Here is a 21,322-nt window from a genome sequence, read left to right as displayed (position 1 = left end):
CGCACAGGAACCAACAGAGGAAAAGAATCATCAACAAGAGAGCTGGGAGAGTCTGCTCTACCAGAGCACAGTCATTTTCTGTGGCATGTTCTCTACTGCCAAGTCCCAGATGGGATTTTCACAACTCCTCTGTGGGGATTAGGGAACAGCCCAATAGACCACTGGCCAGAATGCCTTACTGATGGGTCATGCTAATTTTCCTTTCTGCAGTTTAATCCCATTACTCCTAGTTGCTTCTTGTTGCACCATCCCTAGTACTATCTCAGCTTCCATGGTCTTTATGTCTCCTACCCAGCAGCTTAGCTCAGAGGGCAGGTCCAGATCTCTGGTGGCTGGACCATGTGCAGCTGAATCTAAGGTTTGTTTTAAAAGAATCATCTTTCAGCTCCTCAAAACTGCAAAAGAAATCTTCCAAAAGATAAATTGAATATAACCTGCTGTGGTGGTACTTGTCTGAATAGCAGTTAACGCTGAAGACTACGATGAGGATTTAAATCAGTTGCTATTTTACAGCTCGACAAAGCAAGGAAAGGGACAGTCATTCTGAAGCTCTCCACAACTAAATACAAGTCATCTCATTTTGGTGTCATAGGTGGACTGACTTTGGGGGAGCACCATCACTTATGTTCTCTAGCTGGACAAGCAGACACCCATGTCGGCTTTCATGGCTGCTTAGCCAAAGCACATATAATTCATTCAGTTTTCTTTCTTAGTTTCCAACATCCTCAATTATTTTTATGGTTCTTCTCTGACACCCTTTACTCCACCTCTGCTATGTTAACATCTTTCTAGTTCTGGCTTGTACCACATACTGAGGTTGTGTCAATAGGAAGAGCTCCCCAAATCTCGCTGCGTCTCCAGATCCACGTAACTCCCTTCTTGATATGGTCCATCAGGTATTGAGCCCCACTTATGACTGTCTGCTTTGGGCAATGATCCCCAGAGACCAGATTTGAGAAAAAAGTGGTCACAATCCTTCCAGAAGCCACTCACTTGTAAAGCAAAGAGGTTGCTTGCAGAGGATTGCTCAGACCTTCTTAGTGATATCTTTTGACTGTCTTACATATAAAGAACCTGACATTTAAAATGAATATAATTATGGATCTGCTGTTAACACTGCATTGAGGTAAATAGCGTAGGTCCCATCTTTGAGAGCTCCTGTTTCAGGCTTTCTGAGAACTAAGAAAAAAAACTACTGCACCAGCTCCATTTGCTTTGTAACACACTGGCAGTCGCAGATTAAAACAAGAACAGGTTAGAGACTCAGGATGATTTTGCCCAACTTGGTCACATCCTTTGTCTGCTGCCTATTCAGACTGAGCGTTGTTTTAGGGGAATGGGCATAGAAACCATCCTTTATGTTCTCAGTGGTCCATAAATTGCTTAGCATGCTGTTAGAGCTGTACAAACAATGCTTGGAGAAGATTTTTATTTGTTGGCTTGTGGCAGATTACTCAGAGTCCCTGAACTTAGTTCTGCCAATACCCTTCACCTGAGCATTCATTTAGACTAGACCTCTCTACAGTAGATTAGGTTGAAGGCAACTTCCAACTGTTCATGGGCTTTGTAAGAAAAATTCAGTGGCAACAGCACAGCTACCTGCCCTTTAGTGAGACAAACAGCTGTCTTGGATGCCAACAAAAATAGGAGACAGTTATATGAATAACTACAATTAAAGAAAACAATGAAAAATCCCTTTCACCCCTCCCTCCGGGCTTCCTCAATGCTGCTTGCCTACTCTCTGTCTGTCTTCTTTGAATAATAAGCTCTTTGGGACAGGCCTGGCTTTATTTTGTCTCTTGCACAGCTTCCAGGTTGTTGCTGGGGCTTAACAAATAATAAATAAGAATATTTGAAAGAGATTTGTTTCAGATTCTACATTCTGGTGAATGGCATATAAAAACTTTGACAAAGCAAATTCTGTCAGTAAATACCTGTTCATCTTCCCTGTTACAATACAATGCATTCCTAATGAAGGCATGCAGGCACTGAGGACCCTGACTGAAAACCAAAGGGTCTATTTTCCCATTGAGGCATGAGGGATTTACATTACAATCCCCATTAGCATTGATAGAAATTACCCATGTAAATCTACCGTATGTACTGTAAATGGGAAAAGAGACCACCAATATTTCAAATCAAAGCAGGGTTCTACTGACTTCATACATATTCATAAAGATTTTTTATTTTACTTCCATCCTCCCTCTTCTGATTGGTTACACTGGTGTCAGGAACATCATGGAGAATGTTCTCAGTCATTGTTCTAGGCACTATCTTTATCATTTTTAGAGGACAAAAGAAACCTTTTTCAACTTAGTATAAATCAATTTTTAATTTTAAAAAGAGAAGCGACTTTTTAGTTTTATGGAAGAGTCTTTAAAGAGCCATCTCCCTCTAGTTTGGAGGCAAGCCAACATGTGAATTTGATACTGGCTTGTATGACTGATAGAGAAGATGCAAATACATCGTTTGGTTGCTCTCTTTGCATGATCAGCAGATACTCCAGGACAGTTCTTCCTGCAAATGGATCTGCTGATAGTAAATCACATTGGTGTTAGATTTCTACAACAACAAATTTATTCTTGAAAAGCATGCAAGTGCAATCCACTGAAATTAATCTCAACAAAGCCAAAAACCTATTCTGATGGGACACCGCTTTCACATTCTCTAAAGAACACTGAGAGATAAAAAACACAAATATTGATATTGCCCCACTGACCTCCGGGGAACTACTTATGTACATGCTGGATGGGGATGCTACATCAGGTCCCTGTCCACAGGTTCTACTGATATGAACTGGGCACTCAACAAGCATAGACGTCCATGTGCCGATCTGCCCAGCTTACAGCATTGGTAAGTCGAAGTCAGATCTGAGCAAAGGTCCTATGGATTTTGGGGATGCAGTCAGGTCCTTATTTTGCAATTGCAAACCTTATATTCCCTTCCTTCCTTTGCAATAATTTTTGTGTTTCTTTTTTCTTCCTCTCCTCCTCCTCTCCTTTTCTGCCCCTTTTTCCATACTCTCTTCTATACGTGCTCATCTCATTGCACTGCATGTTCATCCTCCACCCATTCAAATCCTTCTTTTAAACGTACTCTTTCTATGAGGCTTATGAGCACCAAGACCAGGTCTACGCTATAAAGTTTGTCAGCATAAGTACATTGGCTAGGGGGGCATAAAGATCACACTCCTTTGGCTGATGCAGCTTTGCTGGCAAAACCCCTGGTGTGCACAGAGCTATGTTGATAGAAGGCGCTTTTGTCCATTTTGTTTGTCATTCAGGGAGGTTGCATAACTATGGTTGAAGAAAAGCCCATCTTGTCAAGACATAGCGTGTCTTCACAAGGCAATGGCTCCAACATAGCTATGCAGTCATAGCTACAGTAGCAGAGGCTCCATAGTGTAGACAAGCCATAAGTCACTTCAGAGTTAACAACATCTGTCACACTTTAATATATTAAAACAAACTGAACTAGGAGAGCTAGAAAATGAGACCCACTGCCACATCAGCCTCTGGGGCTTCCAGTTTATTTGGTGCCAATCATTGCCTATATAGGGATAGAGTAAGCCCTGCGAAGACTGAAGCTGAAGACTGTCAGTTTTTCAGTGCAGAGAGTAATTCCTCTTGTACAGCTCAGAGAATCATTTTTCATCATTTGTAACAGATGCAACTCTTGTGCATCTTTAAATAAGGACACAGCAGACATCACTGTATGGCAATTAATAATAAATTGCAGTTGGCTCCAGAGATATCTGGTAATTCTTTTGGATGCAAGTTCATGTTTACAATGTTGATACACAAAACCCCTGCAACTGAGGCACCTTTTTCAAGATTCAGGTTGAATGAGAAACGAAGCTTTCTGAGAGAGATTGAACAGACTGTGGAAGAGTCTCCCAAGAAAGGAAGTGAAAGCTCCACTGCTTGGGTCATCTATAGCACTAGGAAGAAAACACACTTAAAAGCACTGAGCATCTAGTGTAAGGAACAATACTACACTGGAAGGTGATGGGCTATATGTTTTAATACGTGTTAACCATTGCTGAATTCTATCATATCTTATTTTGAATAGTCCCATGTAAAAAAACGCCTAAGGTTAAACTGGAACTTTATACCGTAAGCTGATTAATAGCCAGATTCTGCATCCTTACACCAAGAAGGATCTTGCTCTGCAAGCAGTCCCATTGGTTCTACTGTTCTACCAAGCATGACATGGAGTGGCAGAATCAGGCGCTTACCTAGCTATGAATTCAGTAACAATGGCAGGACCCGATTTAATCAATACAGAAATACAACCTATATAACAAAATATTATCAATTATGCCCTGTCATTAGGAGACCACTTTAAAGGCTCGGAAATGCAGGAGCAGAACGCTCCATGCCCACACTCCCAGGTTTTCAAAGTGATAACTATACATTCATTTTGTAAACTGTGAACGATAAGTAATTTTAATGCAATATTACTATAATTATCTGAACAAAGGTAGATATTTACTAGAGTAAAAAATAATGCCATGTGGAGTATCTAACTGTGATCGTACCATTGGATCCCACGGTTCTCGTTTGATTTTGGAAGGTTTTAGACCGAGTTCCATACTGCCCTGAAAAATGGCTGGTTTGGGGTGATAATTCATTCCATGCACCACTCTGAGAAGGATGGAGGCTCGCCTGGGACTCTGCAGGGGGGTTCAGGCGCTGGGCCCAGGCTAAGTCTAAATCCTGGGGTTCTTCCTTCAGTTTTTCTCCTTCTTTGCCAACGCGCTGATAGATTCTTCCAGCGCTGTCATTCAGTAATCTTCTCATCCCTGTAATTTGTTTTTTAATTTCCCGGCTTTCATCTCCTAATGAAAACAGAGCCACAGTTATCACTGTAAATTAGCAAAAACGGTAATGGGGAGAGATTAGTGATTTTAGATGCCAATAAGAGTTTCTAGCTGCTGGCGTAAAATAAATAAATAAGTAAAAGACATGGCTGAGTGGCAGTTATCATCTCCTGTGCCATGCGTTAGTACAGAAATGGCTGAGATAGCTCTGGGTTAAGAGACCTGCTGGCTTGCCTAATGCTGCTTCTAAAGCTCTTATGTTTAAGAAATGCATTTCTTTTCCTGAAGGAAATAACAATGGCTCCCGCAGCCTCAAATAAACTGTCCTTTTAAGACACCAAACCTACTTCAGCACTGACATAAATGGGAATTTTGTCTCAGTACAGCAGGCAAGATCAGACCCTAAACATATCAGCAGGACATCTGCTCAGGGGAAGACCCTCCTCTCCCCCCAAAAATCAATAACATAACTCCCATTGACTTTAATGGAAGCAACATCAGTTCTTTAGTCCCTAGAATTTAACAATAATAGCATACACAGAAGTAAAATTTTAAAAAGCAGCTAATATCTCCGCAGCCTTGTGGAACCTAACTGCTGGAAGCCTTCAAACGCAAATTATGAAAGCAAAAAGAAAATATGTACAAGAAAAATGTAACTGTTTCAAATACATTCAGCACATTTAAATAATAACGATTACATACTTTAATGCTCTTGGCACCATTTAGGTATTAATTTTATGTATGAAACTGCTGATTGCACAATGAATATATATGTTTTGGGCAGATAGTAGCTATTTTGCTCGTTAAAGCATGCATTACATTTTACTGGTAATAAGGAAATGTTCATAACCACTTCTGAAATAAGCAGCTTCTATTTTTTACTGGTAATAGAAAAATCAAACATCTTAAGCAAGAAGGATAATGAAGATCAAGACACTGATAGAATCAACCCTCCTTTTATACTATATTCAAGGCAGGGCTACTCAATATAATCTTTTCTTTGAAAAATATTTCAATTTACATCCTAACCCCCTCCCCCCACAATAAAAAACATTTTTTACAGAGGTAACTGTACAAAAGAGCTGGTGTAAAGAAATGAACAATAGCTCCAATTCAGCAAGGTATGGGAGCATGAGCCTGGCTTCAAAGAGGCAGTCAGTCTCATGGATTTCAGTGAGTTTATCTGCGTGTCTTAGATACCTTGCCGAACCAAGGTCGTTAACATTAATATTGCTTTAAAAAAACCCAATCAAAAACATAATATGGGTCAGGTTCAACCTCTTGGAGCACACTGCCTAGGGCCCACAATAAAGGAGGCCAGATTTGAACCTGCTGGACATATAACCAGTGAAAGGCCAGCTACCTGACCTACTGAATCATTTGACCCTGGGCCAACTCTACCTTCAGTTGAGGTTGTTCCAATTGGCTCCAACTCACTGGCAGGTAGCTTGCAAGAAAGCTCTCTAATCTGCGTAGGATTTGCCAGTCCGCTAGAAGGATACTAAAGCACTATTTCTACTATAGCAATAAAGAGAAGGCAGGGTGTTTTGTGTAAGATGTCACTCTCATGAACTTCTTTATATGAAATGTAATATGAAATATAAATGTATGCTGGAAGAAGTATTAGAAACACCTAGAAAACTTATCCCTTCTGATTTTATGCTTTTAGGAGCCAATTTAGAAAGTTGGCAAGTGTTCTCAATTCCTGGCTTCCATGGAAGTTGAGAGTCCTCCTCACACCATTGGCTTGCTTCTACCTAGGTACTTGGATAGTAAACTCTGGGACACAAACCATGTTTTTTATTATAAGTTTGTATGATGCGTAACAAAAGGGAGTTCTGGTCCATGTTTTGGCTCCTATTCACTTCCACAATAGAAATAAGCAGAAATATTAATATTAGGGGAGTACCAAGAAAGATTTTTTGGGCCGATATCAATGGCCGATTATTAACTAGCCATACTGGCCGATACCGATCCGATTGCTGATATGCAGCCCGGCATCTTGGAGAACAGAGTCTGGCTGGTAAGTCTGCTGGGGGGGAGGAAGGGGTATGGGGGGGGCGCAGGTCCAGGCCATCGTGGTGAAGCAGAGAGTGGGGCTGGGGCTGGTGCTACCCAGCCAGGGTGGGGCACAGGACAGAGTCGCGAGCGGCTCGTCGGTGGGGGGGGGAGGGCTGGCTCCTGCCACTGCACGCATCCCTGTGTGAGGCATGGGAGGGCACATGCTTCTTGGATCTGTGCATGAGGCGAGGGCGGGCTGGGACCAGGGCCAGTGCTGGGCTCTTCCTGACAGAGGGGTTGGGCCAGGTCTAAGCTTGGGCAGTGGCACTGGGGGGGATACAGAGACAGGGGCAGTGGCACTGGGGGGGATACAGAGAATTTTGGGGTGGCTGTAGCTCCTCCCATTGCCCCCACTCCCAGTGCCACCGTCACCACCTGCCCCAAGCGCAGCCCCAGCCCAGCTCAGCCCTACCTGCCAGGAAGAACCTGGTGCTGCTCCCAGCCCCAGGCCGCAACACCAGCCTGCCCTCACCCCGCACACAGATCTGGAGGGCACATGCCCCCCATGACTCCCCTGGGGGAGCTGTGGAAGCCCCCTCCCATGCCCCCCCAATGATCTGCTCATGGCTCTGTCCCACACCCTGCCCCACCCTGGTGCCCTGGTGGGGCAGTGCCAGCCCCACTCCTTCCCCCACTGTGGGAGCCTGGATCTACACCCCTCATGCCCCTTCCACCACAACAGACTTACCAGCCAGACGCTGCTCTCTGATCTGCTGGGCTGGCTGCATGCATGCTATGGCTGCGCTCATGCATGCGGCATTTATCAGCAACATTATTGGCCATATCAGCCAAAAAAAGCCGATTGCCAATAATGTCAATTTTCCTTTTATTGGTGCTGATACGATAAGGACTGATGTATTGGTGCACCTCTAATTAATATGCCTATATCAGGAGGCTTAACCTCCACCCTACGGGCCAAATATGGCCTGTAGAGCCTTGGAATCTGGCCCATGGGATTCCCGTAGGTTGGGAAATTTGGTGGCGGAGGAGCAGTAGCAGTACTGCCATCCCTTCCTGCTGCCAAAATCCCAAGCTCCACAGGGTGGGGCAGAGCTGGGCCACACCGCCTTCCCTCTACATGGCTGGGTTGGGGCTGGGCTGTGCTCCCCTCCCCCCAGTGTAGGGCCCGGTCACACCCTCTTCCCTCCACTCAGTCAGGCTGGGGTTGGGCCACAACTCCTGTCCCCCATAGGGACCAGGCCATGCCCCCTCACCCTGCGCAGCTGGTTCAGGCTAAGCCTTTCCCTCTACCCTGCCAGGTCAGGGCCAAGGTATGCCCCCTTCCTTCTATGGGGACGGGCCATACCAGCTCCCCCGGCAGAGCCAAGCTGTGGCCAGCCCAAGCCCCCTTCCTCCACATGGCTGGATTAGGGTTAGGCTGTCCCCCTTCCCCCTTTACATGGCCGGAAGGGGCCCTGCCATGTCTGGCCCACAGCGGGATCAGGCAGTGCCCATCTGACCCTCCAGCCAAAAAGGCTGACCACCACTGGCTTATATCATCAAAGTATTTAAGTGCCCAACTGTATGGATAAACGATATGCCTTAATTGCAATTTCTGAATTTAGTGTACACGTTTACTAAATGCTACGGGAGGAGAGGGAGGGGAGACAAACTGGAACTAAACGAATATTAAGGGCCTCACGCATTTCCCACAACTGGCTGCAGTGACTGCTATCTTGCCCAGCCCTGGTGACTGGCTAGGATAGTTTCTATTACCTTGGTAGTTTTTTCTGTGCCTTAAAAGTTGACAAATCCTCAAAACAGGAAATAGGGAAGTTAATCCTAACTCTGCTTCCGAGTACACATAAATTTCAATGCAGTCTTTAATGAGGTGGTCAAATACTACTACTACACAGTATTACTACATCTTTAATATGCACATGTAACATCTTGTATTTTTTTTCCTTGCATCTTTACATACTTCTATGCATTTCAGTCACCACAATCCAGAGTTTCTTCAATGACTGCAGCTAGCTGCACACAGGCACACCTCTGCACTAAACAGCACATTGCTGCCCGCGGACTGAATCTCACTGCAGGAGCCTTTCCGTTTAAAAGGAGAACTTTTTAAAAAGTTCTCAAGCCTAAGGCCTACAGGCTAGAGTCGGGATGAATACATGTGTTGGGGCTCCCTTGACTTACGCAGGATTTGGAGAATCCCAGCTTCCATTGACAAATATAAGTTGCTAGCTATGGCATCTGTCAAGACATGCTGACAAAATGTAACTGGTGATAATGTCTCACCAACTGTCCTGAAGTAATGCCTCGGTGGTGTAAACTCCCTACCCACATTTGTCTGATTTGAGTACTGGCTTTTCAAACTGCTGCTAACACTTAATTACTAATGTTAACGGGCTCTACTGCTTATCCACTAGTGAATAAAAATCAGGTAGCAATTGGGAGTAAAGGCCAAGGGGCTGTGAACTGGGAGCTGCTGCAGGGAGGCAAACAGAGAAGAACAAAAAAAAAAAAAAGAAAGATGAAGAAGGGGGGAAACCTGAGAAAGGAAGACAGGGTGTAGAGAAAGCAAGGATAGATGTAGTGGGGCCTTGAGAGGCAGGCTCTCTCATCGAGTCCTCAATAAGATACCAAAATAAACAAACAAATAAATAAAAATGTACAATATAAAATGCCCTGTTGATCTCTGGGAAAATTCCCAGTCAACAGTGGGGAGAGATGCACTAAGGGGAGAAACTCCAAAAAACATTCACTATAATTAAACAGAGATTTTGACCCTCTCCTCCACGTGTTTCACACTCCAGTTTAGGCTATATATATATTTCCATAATTTTCTTGGTAGACACAGCAGAGGGGAGCTGTGGAATTAGAAGTGCCTCTAAATAGTAAGTTATATACCATATTGTGTTACCTTCACTGATGTGAAATAGTGCCTTACTCTACAAGCAGTCACTTTGATTTCACTGAAACCAAAAGTTCCTTTCTGTATAAAGTGCTATTCAACATGAAGGAAGGCAGCAAAATCAGGCCCTATTTTTAGATATTAGAAGCTGTTTGTCAGAGATATATTCATAGCAGAAATGCATCAACAGAACGTTATTTGTATTATTTCTTGCTAGACCATCTTATGCAAGTATAACTAATTTGTAACTTTCACATGGCCTGACCTCAAGCTGCCTTAGTGAAGTTCAGATATGGTTTTTTCAGAGCATTAGATGCAGTCCCTCTCAAATCATGTTAAACAGTTTCCTTAATGAGCAAGCATTCCTGTACAGAATTCGCAGCATCACAGTCATTAAAACAGTTCAAACGAAAGCAACTTAAATTTATTAAAACCAAATTCTCTTATTGGTAGTAAATGCTTGCGTGTTTTAGGTGCTGCTATGGGTTTTGTTGTATTAAGTCCCAGAAGTATTTATAAATAACTTATGTTAAACAATTCTGATAATTCATTCACTCAGTTCTGAACTCCTAGTTAGGAGAGCATGTTTTCACTTTTTTTTCCTTCTTATGCTTCATCTGTGTGTAATATATTGTATAAATATAGGTCATGTTGTGATTTTATTGAGATAAGCCTAATAGATTTTCTACTGGAAAAATGCAGAGAACTACAAACTGCCCAGGGTTGTTAAAAAAATGGCATAATAGTATTTAAGAAACAATATGAGCTTTGGGGCTCCTATGTACTCCCACAATATAAATAAGTAGACAAAGATACACAAGAGGGCACAGGTTGCATCTTCATCCTTCATTTTGGTATTGCTAAAATAACCTAAAACCTGCTTAGCACAGATTATATATTTAATTTTCAATTTTTTTAAATAGCTAAATTAAAACTAACAACTTTTTGTGGCTTCCAAAATTTGCAGGGTTACAAAAAGTTGTAACAGAGCAAACAGGTTATAAATCTAGAACATAAGAGACTGTTGCCTGCCTGTATTGAGGGCACCCGAACCCAGCTTCTGTATTGGAAGAATATGGAGGATGGATTCAGGGCACTTCAAGGAACTGGGGTATGTGAGGCTCATAATGAAAGACTTCTGTAAGTGCAGGGCATCCTTTCTTAGAGTGTGTCTGCAGTACATATATAATGCAGCATCATACAGGGATATCCACAGAGCGGCCCAGAATTAGCTGGGTAAACTCACCCAGGCTGAACACTATGTAAAGGCAACCCAAAATACTTCACTTAGTGCTCGTTTGAGTATGTCTGCACAGCACTTCATTATCCCATGCAGACTAGGTCTGCAAATGTGGAAGTATTTGATTCAGATGATTCAAAGGACAGTGATTCAATTCAGAGATTCGGATCACAGTCCTGAATCGATTTGGCCAAATCAGCTTTGGAAGATTCAGCACTGATTCGGAGAGATTTAGTGATTTGGATTGGCCAGGGAGAGGCTGGCACAGCCAGGCGGCTGCAGGTTCTCCTGCGGCTCCTCTGGCTGTGCCTACCTCTCCCCGGGTGGGGGGAGCCATGGGAGAAGCCCCCATGGGGTCACTGGGGCTGAGCGGTGCTGGGCTCCAGGTGACTGCTGGAGCTGCCCTAGCTCCCAGACAGCGTGCAGCACCCTGCTGAGCCGCGCTCCACCCGTGCCATGCGGCAGCTGCCATGCAGGTACCAAGCGGGGGGGGGCAAACCCCACTGCCCCATGCGGTACTGGGGGGGGCTCTGCCATGAGCCCTCAGCGGCCCCCAATCACCGCTACTAGCGCTGGTGAGTGCGGGTTTTTTTTTTAAAGTGCTGGGAGGCTGGGGCCGGGTGGGGCAGCCAGATTCATAGATTCCTAGAGTCAGAAGGGACCTCAGTGGGCCATCTAGTCTGAAGGCAAGAAAAGAGTCACCAACCCTGGGGTCATGTGATCCCAGCCAGGTGCCTGTCCAGTCTCCTCTTGAAGACTCCCAAGGATGGGGCGAGCACCACCTCCGTTGGGAGCCCATTCCAGATCCTGGCAACCCTGACCATGAAGAACTTTCTCTTAATATCCAGCCTAAACCTTCTCCCTAGTAGCTTATGGCCATTGTTCCTTGTCGTTCCAGGGGGTGCCCTGGTGAACAGATTGTCGCCTACTTCATGTTGCTCTCCCCTTATGAATTTGTACGCCGACACAAGGTCGCCTCTCGGCCTTCTCTTGGAGAGGCTGAAGAGGTTAAGGTCCCTTAGCCTTTCCTTGTAGGGCCTTCCCTGCAGGCCTCTAATCAAGCGAGTGGCTCTTCTTTGGACCCTCTCCAGGTTGTCTGCATCCCTCTTGAACTGCGGTGTGCAGAACTAGACACAGTATTCCAGCTGTGGTCTGACCAGTGCTGCACAGAGGGGGAGAATCACTTCCTTGGACCTGTTTGTGAAGCACTGGGCTTCTCCCACAGCTCCTTCGGCTGCGCCTGCCTCTGCCCTGGTGGGGGGAGCCACAGGGGCTCTGCACAGCTGCCGCTTGCCCAGCCGGTGTGGAGGGAGGGTGGGGGCGATGCAGGCGTGGCTCGCTCCAGGCAGCAGCAGGGCATGTAGATGCGGCAGCGCTGGGAGTGGGGGGCTCCCAGTGCTGCCGCACCTACATCAGCACTTGGAGCGGGGGCTCTGTCCTGTTGCTGCTTGCCAGCTGGCGCAGCAGGCATGGGATGCGGGTGCAGCAGTGCTGGGAGTGAGGGCTATGCCCTGCTGCCACTTGCCCCCTTCTACCTGGAGCGCGCCAGACCTGCATCCCGCCCCCCTGCCCCGACTGGGTAAGTGGCAGCAGGGCAGAGCCCCCACTCCCAGTGCTACTGCACCCGCATCCCACACCCCCTTCCCTGAGTAACGTACCCCCCCACCCGGCTGGGCAGCTTGTCCCAGCCCCAATCCCTCCCTCCCCCATGTCCCTTCTGTCTCCCCTTCCCTCAACAGACTTACTGGCTGGAGGCAACGGTCAGCTGCCTGTTTAGTCTATGGCTGAATCTCCAAATCAGCCAAATCTTTTCCGAATCGATTTGAAGCATCCGAATCGATTCAGAGCTTTCACTTGGTCTCCTGATTCTATATGGATTCAGAGATTTGGTCCCTGAATCGGGCCAAATCTCCTCCGAACAGAATCAACTATTGAAGTTTTGCACAGCCCTAATGTAGACATGCCCTTAGCTGACAGCGAATGAGCCAACAATACTCTCTTGTGTTGGTGCCATGATTTGCAAACACCAACCCAGAAGAAAAGGAACTCCTCACCAGAACAAACCTCTGTACCCCTTGATAAGGACCACTCACATGCTAAACCCCAGCTTTCAAACTTCAGTCATTTTTGCTGCAACCCTCTTGAGCCTCATCAAACAATTACTTTTAAAGCACAACCATATATGAAGGCCAGTAAGGGGAAGACAGAAATAAGAGAGAATCTCATATTTTTCTGCCCTGTGCACATTTCCCTTGATCAAAGAACTTTTAGTTGAAAAAAAAAAATAGTAGCAGGGAGGGACCCAGGCCTAGACAGGACCCCATGTCATTGGTTGAGTCTAGTCTCCTACTATTGCTGACATCACATCATATAATCCTTTCACAAACTTACTGTGCTCCACTTTTAAAGTAATGAGATCTTTTGCCCCCATTATTTTGATTGGACGGCTGTCTGAGTCTCCCACTACAGACAGTTACATACCCATTTGTTCTTGTGCCAATACTGTTCACTAGCTCAAATAGTTCTTTTCCCTACCTGATGTTTACCCCTCTGACATACTTATTGGCAGCAACCAAATCCCCTCTCAGTCTTTGTTTTGCTAGATTAAAAAAGCCAAACTCTTTTCATCTCCTTCTGCAAGATGGACTCTCTATTCTCCTCATCATCCTAATAGCACTTCTCTGCACCTGCTCCATTTTGAGTTCATTTTCCTTGAACATGGGTTACCAGAATTGTACGCTGTTTTCCAGGTGAGGTCTCACCAGCATCTTGTACAAGGATAATTCTGTATAATATTACTGGAAATACTTTGGCTGATGCAAATGAGATCTGAGGATATCTTTTTTCATGGTTCAGCATGGCAGCTCAGAGCCACTCTGTGATCAACTAGCACACCAAGTTTCCTCTCTTCCTCAGTCCTTTCTATTGATGAGTTTCCATCTTATAGCAGAATTTTTTGCTACTGAACTCTAAAAACATGACCTGGAATTTGGTGTCACTAAATTTAATTTAATTTCTATCAAAGCAGTCTTCCAGAACATCTACTTCACAGAATCACAGAAAAGAAAATTCTTTATTAATGATATCCTGATCCTCCTCTGTAGTGACAATGCCACCTAGCATTGCATCATCAAGATTTCATATGCACATTCACAAGCTTGGTGTCAGAACCATTAATACATTTTTTAAAACAAGTTCAGTCTGAAGGCCAATATCTGATCACTTCATTAATAACCATTTCCAGTCTGATGTCTCCTTTCATCACTACAAACTGCCATCGCCCCTTACCAAGTTCTTTACCACCTTGCAGTTCCTCTACTAATCCCAGTCTTCTCCATATTTATTAAAGATTTCCCATTGGATGCTCCATCAAACACTTTATTCAAGTCTTGACAGACAGGATTGCTCTGATTAATTCTTAAATTTCTGAGCACAACTAGAAAGTTGACCTGTTTTTTTTGTAGTTTATTTGAGATTAGCTGTTTCACTGTGGAGATAAATTAGTTACATACACATGAGCTAGCACACTATTGTATAGCTGGGGCCAGAAATAGACCCTGTGGGGCCAGATCCTAATCCAGTTATTAAGCATTTATATGCAATCCTATTCCATGCTGCTTGAATCCCTGAAAAACTGTTAACCTAAAAGATGGAAAGGTTCTTCTCCTGGCTGGGTTTTTTTTTCTGACTCATCAAGCTTAAGACTAGAATGAAGGCAAATAACAGAAGTAGGAGCTTTCATTTTTTTTTTGAGAAAGAAAGAGAGAGAAAAATCAAGCTGGGTATAACAGGATCACACCTGGAGACTCAGACTCCTAAGTGCCACTTAGGTGCCTCATCCAAGCAGTATTTCCAGCCCTGAGGCCCCAATCCTACAAACATGTGGGCGGCACCTTGTAGGTCCACGTGGAACCCGTGAAGTGGATGAAGGTGCAGTGGATGCAAGCATCCATTTGAGCTATTTGGAGAATCAAGGCCACAGGGTCAGATCCCTCACTGGCAGGCAGAGATGGGGGAGATGGCGTTTGACTTCAAAGGAAAGTCAGGCTGAAGTTGACTGACCCTCAAGTAACTTAGCAAGAAACAAATTCAAAAACACAACCTCTTCTGCATTTGCTCGATACAAAATTTTTCAAGATTGTAACTCAGATCAAACACATCTTCCTCTGCAGCAGGGCTACTGCACTTTCATACCATACTGCAACTGCTAAATACAGCTGGAGGTTTTGGGCCAGAGCTGTTCAATAAATAGCATCACATGATTGTTTTAAAACAAAAAGTGTATTTCAATCACATGCCCCAAATATGTTTTACTTGAAACAAAAAGCAATCAGCTGTGGCAGAGACCAAGCAGAGTAAACCTTGACCTAAAAGACGAATGTTTTGCAAAGAAATGACTATTTGAAAGCTCAGCTATATAAAGGAAACCTTCCTGCAATCTCAACTTTAGCTGCTGCTACAAAAATCATGTCTAGGATATCATTCTATTAAAATTAACAAGAAACTTCCTAGACTTATGTTGAGTCAACTTTTTCTCTATGAATAAATTGTGAAGGATATTATTCCTGGAACAGAATAAATTCTTGGAATTACTGAGTAACTTATGCGCTATTCCCCTGTTCCAAGAATGCATTACTTATTTTATCATGACAAAGTAAAGTTATTAATCTGCTGACTTCCATTTCAACAATGTGAAATGTTGTAAAATGCACAGACACCTGCATTACAGTACATTTCAGTTCCACTTTATATCAGTCATAAACATCTCTGTTTTGGACATCTCTTCAAAACAAATGCACCCAGCCTACTTACTGTATGTAGCATTCAATTTTATGAAACTATAAAAGTTCTTCACTGTTAATTACACAGACAAATGTCTCATCACACATTTGGTTACCAGGATAATATAATTAGTTTTCTACATTAACCTTTCAAACACAGAGCCTGAATTTCAAGTTGAAAGCATTGTAAAGACATTGTCTTATATTATATGTTCATATCTTTGTGAAGATAATAAAATACAATAGACAGATGAACACACTCTTAAAAAGCCATGGTGGCTCTACAAGACAGTGCCGGCTTTATGCTACAGGTGTACAATCTCCTGACGAACTTACATTCTCCTTTCTGGGGTAGAATAAAAGTGCTGTCACTATTCGCAAAGGGCTATGGGGCTTTACTAGTTCAAACATCACACAAACAGCCTGACCCTAACATGCCTTGCTCATGGAAATTCAATGGGGCTACTTGTCTGAGAAAAGGCATGCAGAATCAGGCTCAGAGACATTGTATTCACTTTCAGTTAATCTCCTACTGATACCTCCTGAAACACTTCTACAGGCTTCAGTGGGAGCTGGATCAGACCCTTAGTGAGGTGATGTCTTGAGCATCCTAAATTCCTGAATTCCATGGATTAAAGCCACACAGAGCTAGATCCATACAGGCAATGTGCTGCCTGGCACCAAAAGAGGAATTCACAGCACTGAATTAGGCACCTTTGTTCTCTGCGGTGCAGAAGAAGCAGGTACCTATAGGCATGTCTATACTGGCTCCTGGCTGCTCTCAAGGCTGCCAACAGCTTGACAGCAGAGGTGGGAGGTACTTTCAGGGCATCCTCACTGCCTCAGTTCTGGGTTTGGATCACGCAGACAGGGAGCTCATGGGTAGGGATAGGATTCAAAGCCCTGGCTCTTCTCCTGGAGTTAGGTGTCTGCTCTCTTTCGTTTGCACCATGGTGCTGCACTATCCAGAATGTGGGAGAGGTGTGATTCAATTCTCTTCTACGCAAGGGAATACTTAATATTAAATAGTGAAGTGCTTGGTGGGATGTAATCAGCCTCAATCATAAAGCTAGAGAATGATGCTCTATCACCCTCCCCCTTCCTCTGGCCAAATAAACTGCTAATTATCCAAGGAAAAGGGGATCATCATTAACGAGAGGGATCAGGAGTACCACTATCAGAATAGCCTGCATCCTGCTGGTTAGGGCACCCTCCTGGGAGGTGAGAAGTGTGGATTCAAAACTTCCTAAAAGAGGACACTGAGCCCAAGTCTCCCACATCCCAGCAGAGCTCTCTAACCACTGAGCTACTGAATGAAAGGGAAGTTGGTACCACATCCTCCTTCTCCTCTGGAGTTTGTGTGGAATCAATTTCCCAGATGAGCCCTGAGAATACCTAAGATTAAGGCCCTCAGGAGACCAAGGGTAAAGAATCCTGAAGGGACTTTAGCAAGTAATAGATGTCCAGATGCTTGGCACCACTGAGTCCAAGGTGTGCCAGAGCATGCCCGGAGGGAGAACTCCAGGTGCTTGGAGAATCTTTACTGCTCTCAACCTAGGTGGCTACGAAGTTTACGTGGCAACTAAGCACGGGTCTTGAGAATCAGAACTTTGGATTTAGGCACCAATAGTGAGAAGCAGGACAAATTTAGGCGCCTAAGTCCTTTTTGTGCATCTAGCCCACAGTCCTTTTGTAGAGATGCTCAGCATCTCTCCAATCAGATCTGAGATAAGAGAGGAGCAGGGCTGGGAATGGAAAGGGGGAAAACAGTAAGAAAGCTAAAGATGACAGTGAATAAGCAGCCACAAAAAATGATGAGCAGCTCAGTGACAATCGGTCCTATCAAGCTGTAGTTAGGAAGGCTATATATTACTTCTCTTTCTTTACACATTTTTGATTGTTGATTTAATTTAATTTTGCAATGGCAGGATTAGCAGGCAGGCTACAGAGGTGAAAGGACATTACATTAAGACAGCACATTAATCCCCTATCCCACCCAAGGCAGAAGCAAAAACCAAACAAATAGCGGCTTCCTGGAAATTGAATTTCTGTTATCCAGATGTCAAAGATGTAATACCCCAATTACACAAACTATTGCCAGTGAAGCATGCCAGCAAATATGCAATGTAAATGGGGTGAGCAGAGAGCTGCAAAACTGCACAGTCAGCATCTGGCTCTGTGAGTGAGTGATAATTAGCACTGTGTGTAGACACTAATAAACATTTATGTCTGAAATTACAACTTTTAGCAGTGTTAATAAAGGATATATTGGCAATTCGCAGAATAAAAAGGTCTTGGAAAGAACGTCAGATTAAACAATGGCAGACACTTCCTGCGCTCGCAGAGATTTTTTACCACTCCCAAATTGCAAATGGCCACGCTGGGTTGCTCAGAAATTAATCAATGCAAGAACATACCTAAAAAAATGGGTTGTGTTTCTTTGGTCTCCCCATTAACATCATTGCTGTAGTCAGAGATCTTGTATACCTCATGGTGGTAATCTGGAATGAAAAATGATAAAAAAAAAAAATTAGAAGGCAAGCAATCTGGAAAAAATGAACTCTGCACACACGGCCACAATTTTACTGCGTAATTTATCAATATATCTGCAGTTTATTCTATGTTCATCAAATTAACCACAGAAAATGTGCTCTGTATCAGCACCTCCTAAAAAACTTTGCTCACACTGAAGAGGCTCGGCTGAAATATTTCACAGATTTTAGGGAACAGCTATGCCTGGCCTAAATTACTGTGTTCATTTTCACAGCAAATTATCCCACCAGATGCCAATTATCTGGCTTCTTGCTTTACAGATGGAAAGCAAATTTATAATGTAAATGAAAACTTTACCTTTTCAAAAGCCAAGGGAAACTTCAAACTTTACCTCTTAACAAAATTAGTGATACGCACTGGGGGGAGATGTTGCTAGGTCTGTGGACTGATCCTGCATCACTGATGTTATTTGGCTATTTAATTCCTAAGTGCAAAATGCATGGGTATACAGCCATAGAAATTGATCTTACTAAAAAGATATTGCCATCACCAAACGTTTAATATCTGAGTGGTTGGGGCTGCAGATGCCCTGGCCCCATGCTGCACAGGCTGCACATCCTTGGGCCACATGCTGTACATGCTGCATGCTGTGCTGCAGGAGACCCACTGCTGTACCTCACTAGCACCCTGCAATGTGGAACGCCCCCCACCACCTACTGCATTGTGTAGGGTACCCAGGTCCCCTGAAGTCCCTTGGCAGAGGACCCTCTCAGCCCTTGTCCCACTCCCAGGGGTAAAGGAAAGAAGTGAAAGCTAGAGGAGGAAGAGGGAACACACAACTCCAGCAGCAGCAGAAAAGCAATGGGAAGGGCAGTTCCTGAACCACTGCAGGTTAACCTCTCAGGAGCCACAAACAGCCAGAGGCTACCTGATGGACAGCCCTAATTTAATATACAAAAAGTTGCAGTTCTACCACTATTCATTTTGTATTTCAAATAAAGCAAAACTTGGATGCTGAGGTCTCAGCTCTGATTGCAGGTGTGCATTTGTTAAAAGCAACTCTCTCATTTGCAAACACCTAAGGAGAGAGGAGTAATTATGGCAGGAAATACTAGGAGACAGCCCTCCTGGAGTCTATTTCTGGCTCTGCTACTGACATACTCTATGACCTTGGGCAAGTCACTTGGGACCAGGCAGTATTAAGCACTAAGCAGCTCTTTTGACATGCTGGATGTTCTTATAATGGAAATGCAGGGAGCTCAGCATCTCAGAGGACGAGGTCCTTTAATTCTACATCTCAGTGTTTCTCTTTGTGGACTGGGTTTTTTATCAAACTTACCTGCCTCGTAAAGGTGTTATGGAAATTAATTAATGCAAAGAAAAGTGCTTTGAGCTACTCAGATAAAAGGCACAACAGAAGTGAAGAGTATTTATGCAGTTGCTCCTTTCATGAGAAACACACCTGCAACCCTGACAAAATAATCAAGTCCAGAATTTAAAGACCCTCTGTATTAAATCTTTCTTATTACGCATTGTTATTTATGTGTAAAGCACTAGGCACAAAAGAAAGGAAAAACAAAAGATGTGATCCCAGCAGTGCATCAGAATAAAAAATAACATCAATACAGGTGAGAAATAGGGAGAGATGCGACGATAGGGAAGGATGACTTCTATGGATATGAAGCAAATTTAAGGGGAATGGTGACTAGTCACACTTAATAAGGATTTATTTACTTGGAAGATTTTTGGATGGGGTGTGCTGGGGGAGTAAAGACTAACAAGGCTGTATGACATACAGAGCCAAACCTGGCTTCCTAAGTCACTTTTCCAAAATAAGAAACCCCACAGAATTTACCAGAGTCCTGTTCTCCAGTCATTAAATTCTATTTATTTATTTTTTCTCCTGTTGATGCAGATTGGGTAAAAGTGTGTTATCAGTACCTGGACAGTAGGGACTAGCAGATTAACAAAGTTTAAATTATATGTTGTCTCCAGCAAATATGATACTGTTCACTTTTGGTTCTTAGCTACTCTGTTAAAGTTACTGCATTTTGCTCCAGAGGTGGCTACATCTCAATAAAAGAATAAAGTGATCTCTATATGCACAGTTGGTATGATCAGGGTGGTAAAGTGCTTTGAGATTCTTTGAGATGAAACAGGAGAACAGTGACAACAGTTTATATATTTTTAAATAAATACAGCACAGGGCTTCCTCTTCAGTCCCTTTCTGCCTCAGATGTCACAGTCCAGGGCCTGTGAAATCCATATCAATTTCACAACAGTAAACATTAAACTGTGACATTACTGAGTGACTCAACCAGGAGGCACAGGCTGATTACAAGGGAGACAACAATCATATATATAATTATCTTGGTAATCAACTCTGATAGAAAAGGAAAAATACTAAAAGTACATGAGAATGTAATCTTACTGTACTAAAACACGGTTCTTATCTTCTGGACTCTCTGAGAATCCAAGTACGTTTCCTTCAGAAATTGCATTTGGCACAGTTGGTCTCTTTACATTTCTACAAGCAGAAGATTTCCAAGACAAGCCAAGCATAACTAAGAATTTACGACCAAACATTAGTTTATCTAGAATTAAATGACAGTTAACGTAGCATTAGCCAAATTCTTAACTTACGTTACGGTTAAAACTATCTGTCAAATATCTATTTGTCTTTAATTATTTAGGTTATTCTACACTTTCCACCAGTTCCCTCAGCTTGGAAATAAAAATACACTAATCAGTTTCACTTTTGTTTCTCATCAGTTTCACTTTCAAATCCTCATGCTGCTCTAAGCCAGTTCTTCAACCCTGGGTTCACAAGCAATGCAGGAGCAGGTTTATTGCTTGAAAAATAAATGTAGTCTTTGGCATTTAATATCCCTTCCAGCCCTACTTCTCTATGATCCTTCGTGCATTTCTACTTGTAGCTTGGCAAGCGCTTCTTTGTACAAGCTTGTATTCACCCAGCTGAACAAAAACCAAATCTACACGTTCACCATGCAAACGCTCCACTGTTACGTTACGCATTTACAATATATATTTATATATATATATAT

At 43.5% G+C, this 21,322-nt stretch overlaps 1 protein-coding gene across 1 annotated transcript in view; it reads right to left on the bottom strand.

Annotated features, from left to right (window-relative positions):
* The window catches only part of BEND7 (BEN domain containing 7), a 53,063-nt gene extending 34,795 nt beyond the window's left edge, over positions 1-18,268 (bottom strand). Inside the window, exons 1-2 of the mRNA XM_025202301.1 lie at positions 18,182-18,268; positions 4,541-4,840 (exon numbers count right to left, since the gene is read on the bottom strand). Of these exons, the coding sequence (XP_025058086.1) occupies positions 4,541-4,802 (262 nt within the window). The 5' untranslated portion in view covers positions 4,803-4,840; positions 18,182-18,268. The remainder of the gene's footprint in view (positions 1-4,540; positions 4,841-18,181) is intronic.
* Between the last annotated feature and the right edge of the window lie 3,054 nt (positions 18,269-21,322).

Source organism: Alligator sinensis, unplaced genomic scaffold (assembly GCF_000455745.1).
Source record: "Alligator sinensis unplaced genomic scaffold, ASM45574v1 scaffold1216_1, whole genome shotgun sequence".
Classification (NCBI taxonomy): domain Eukaryota; kingdom Metazoa; phylum Chordata; order Crocodylia; family Alligatoridae; genus Alligator; species Alligator sinensis.
This window is presented reverse-complemented; position numbering and strand designations above follow the sequence as displayed.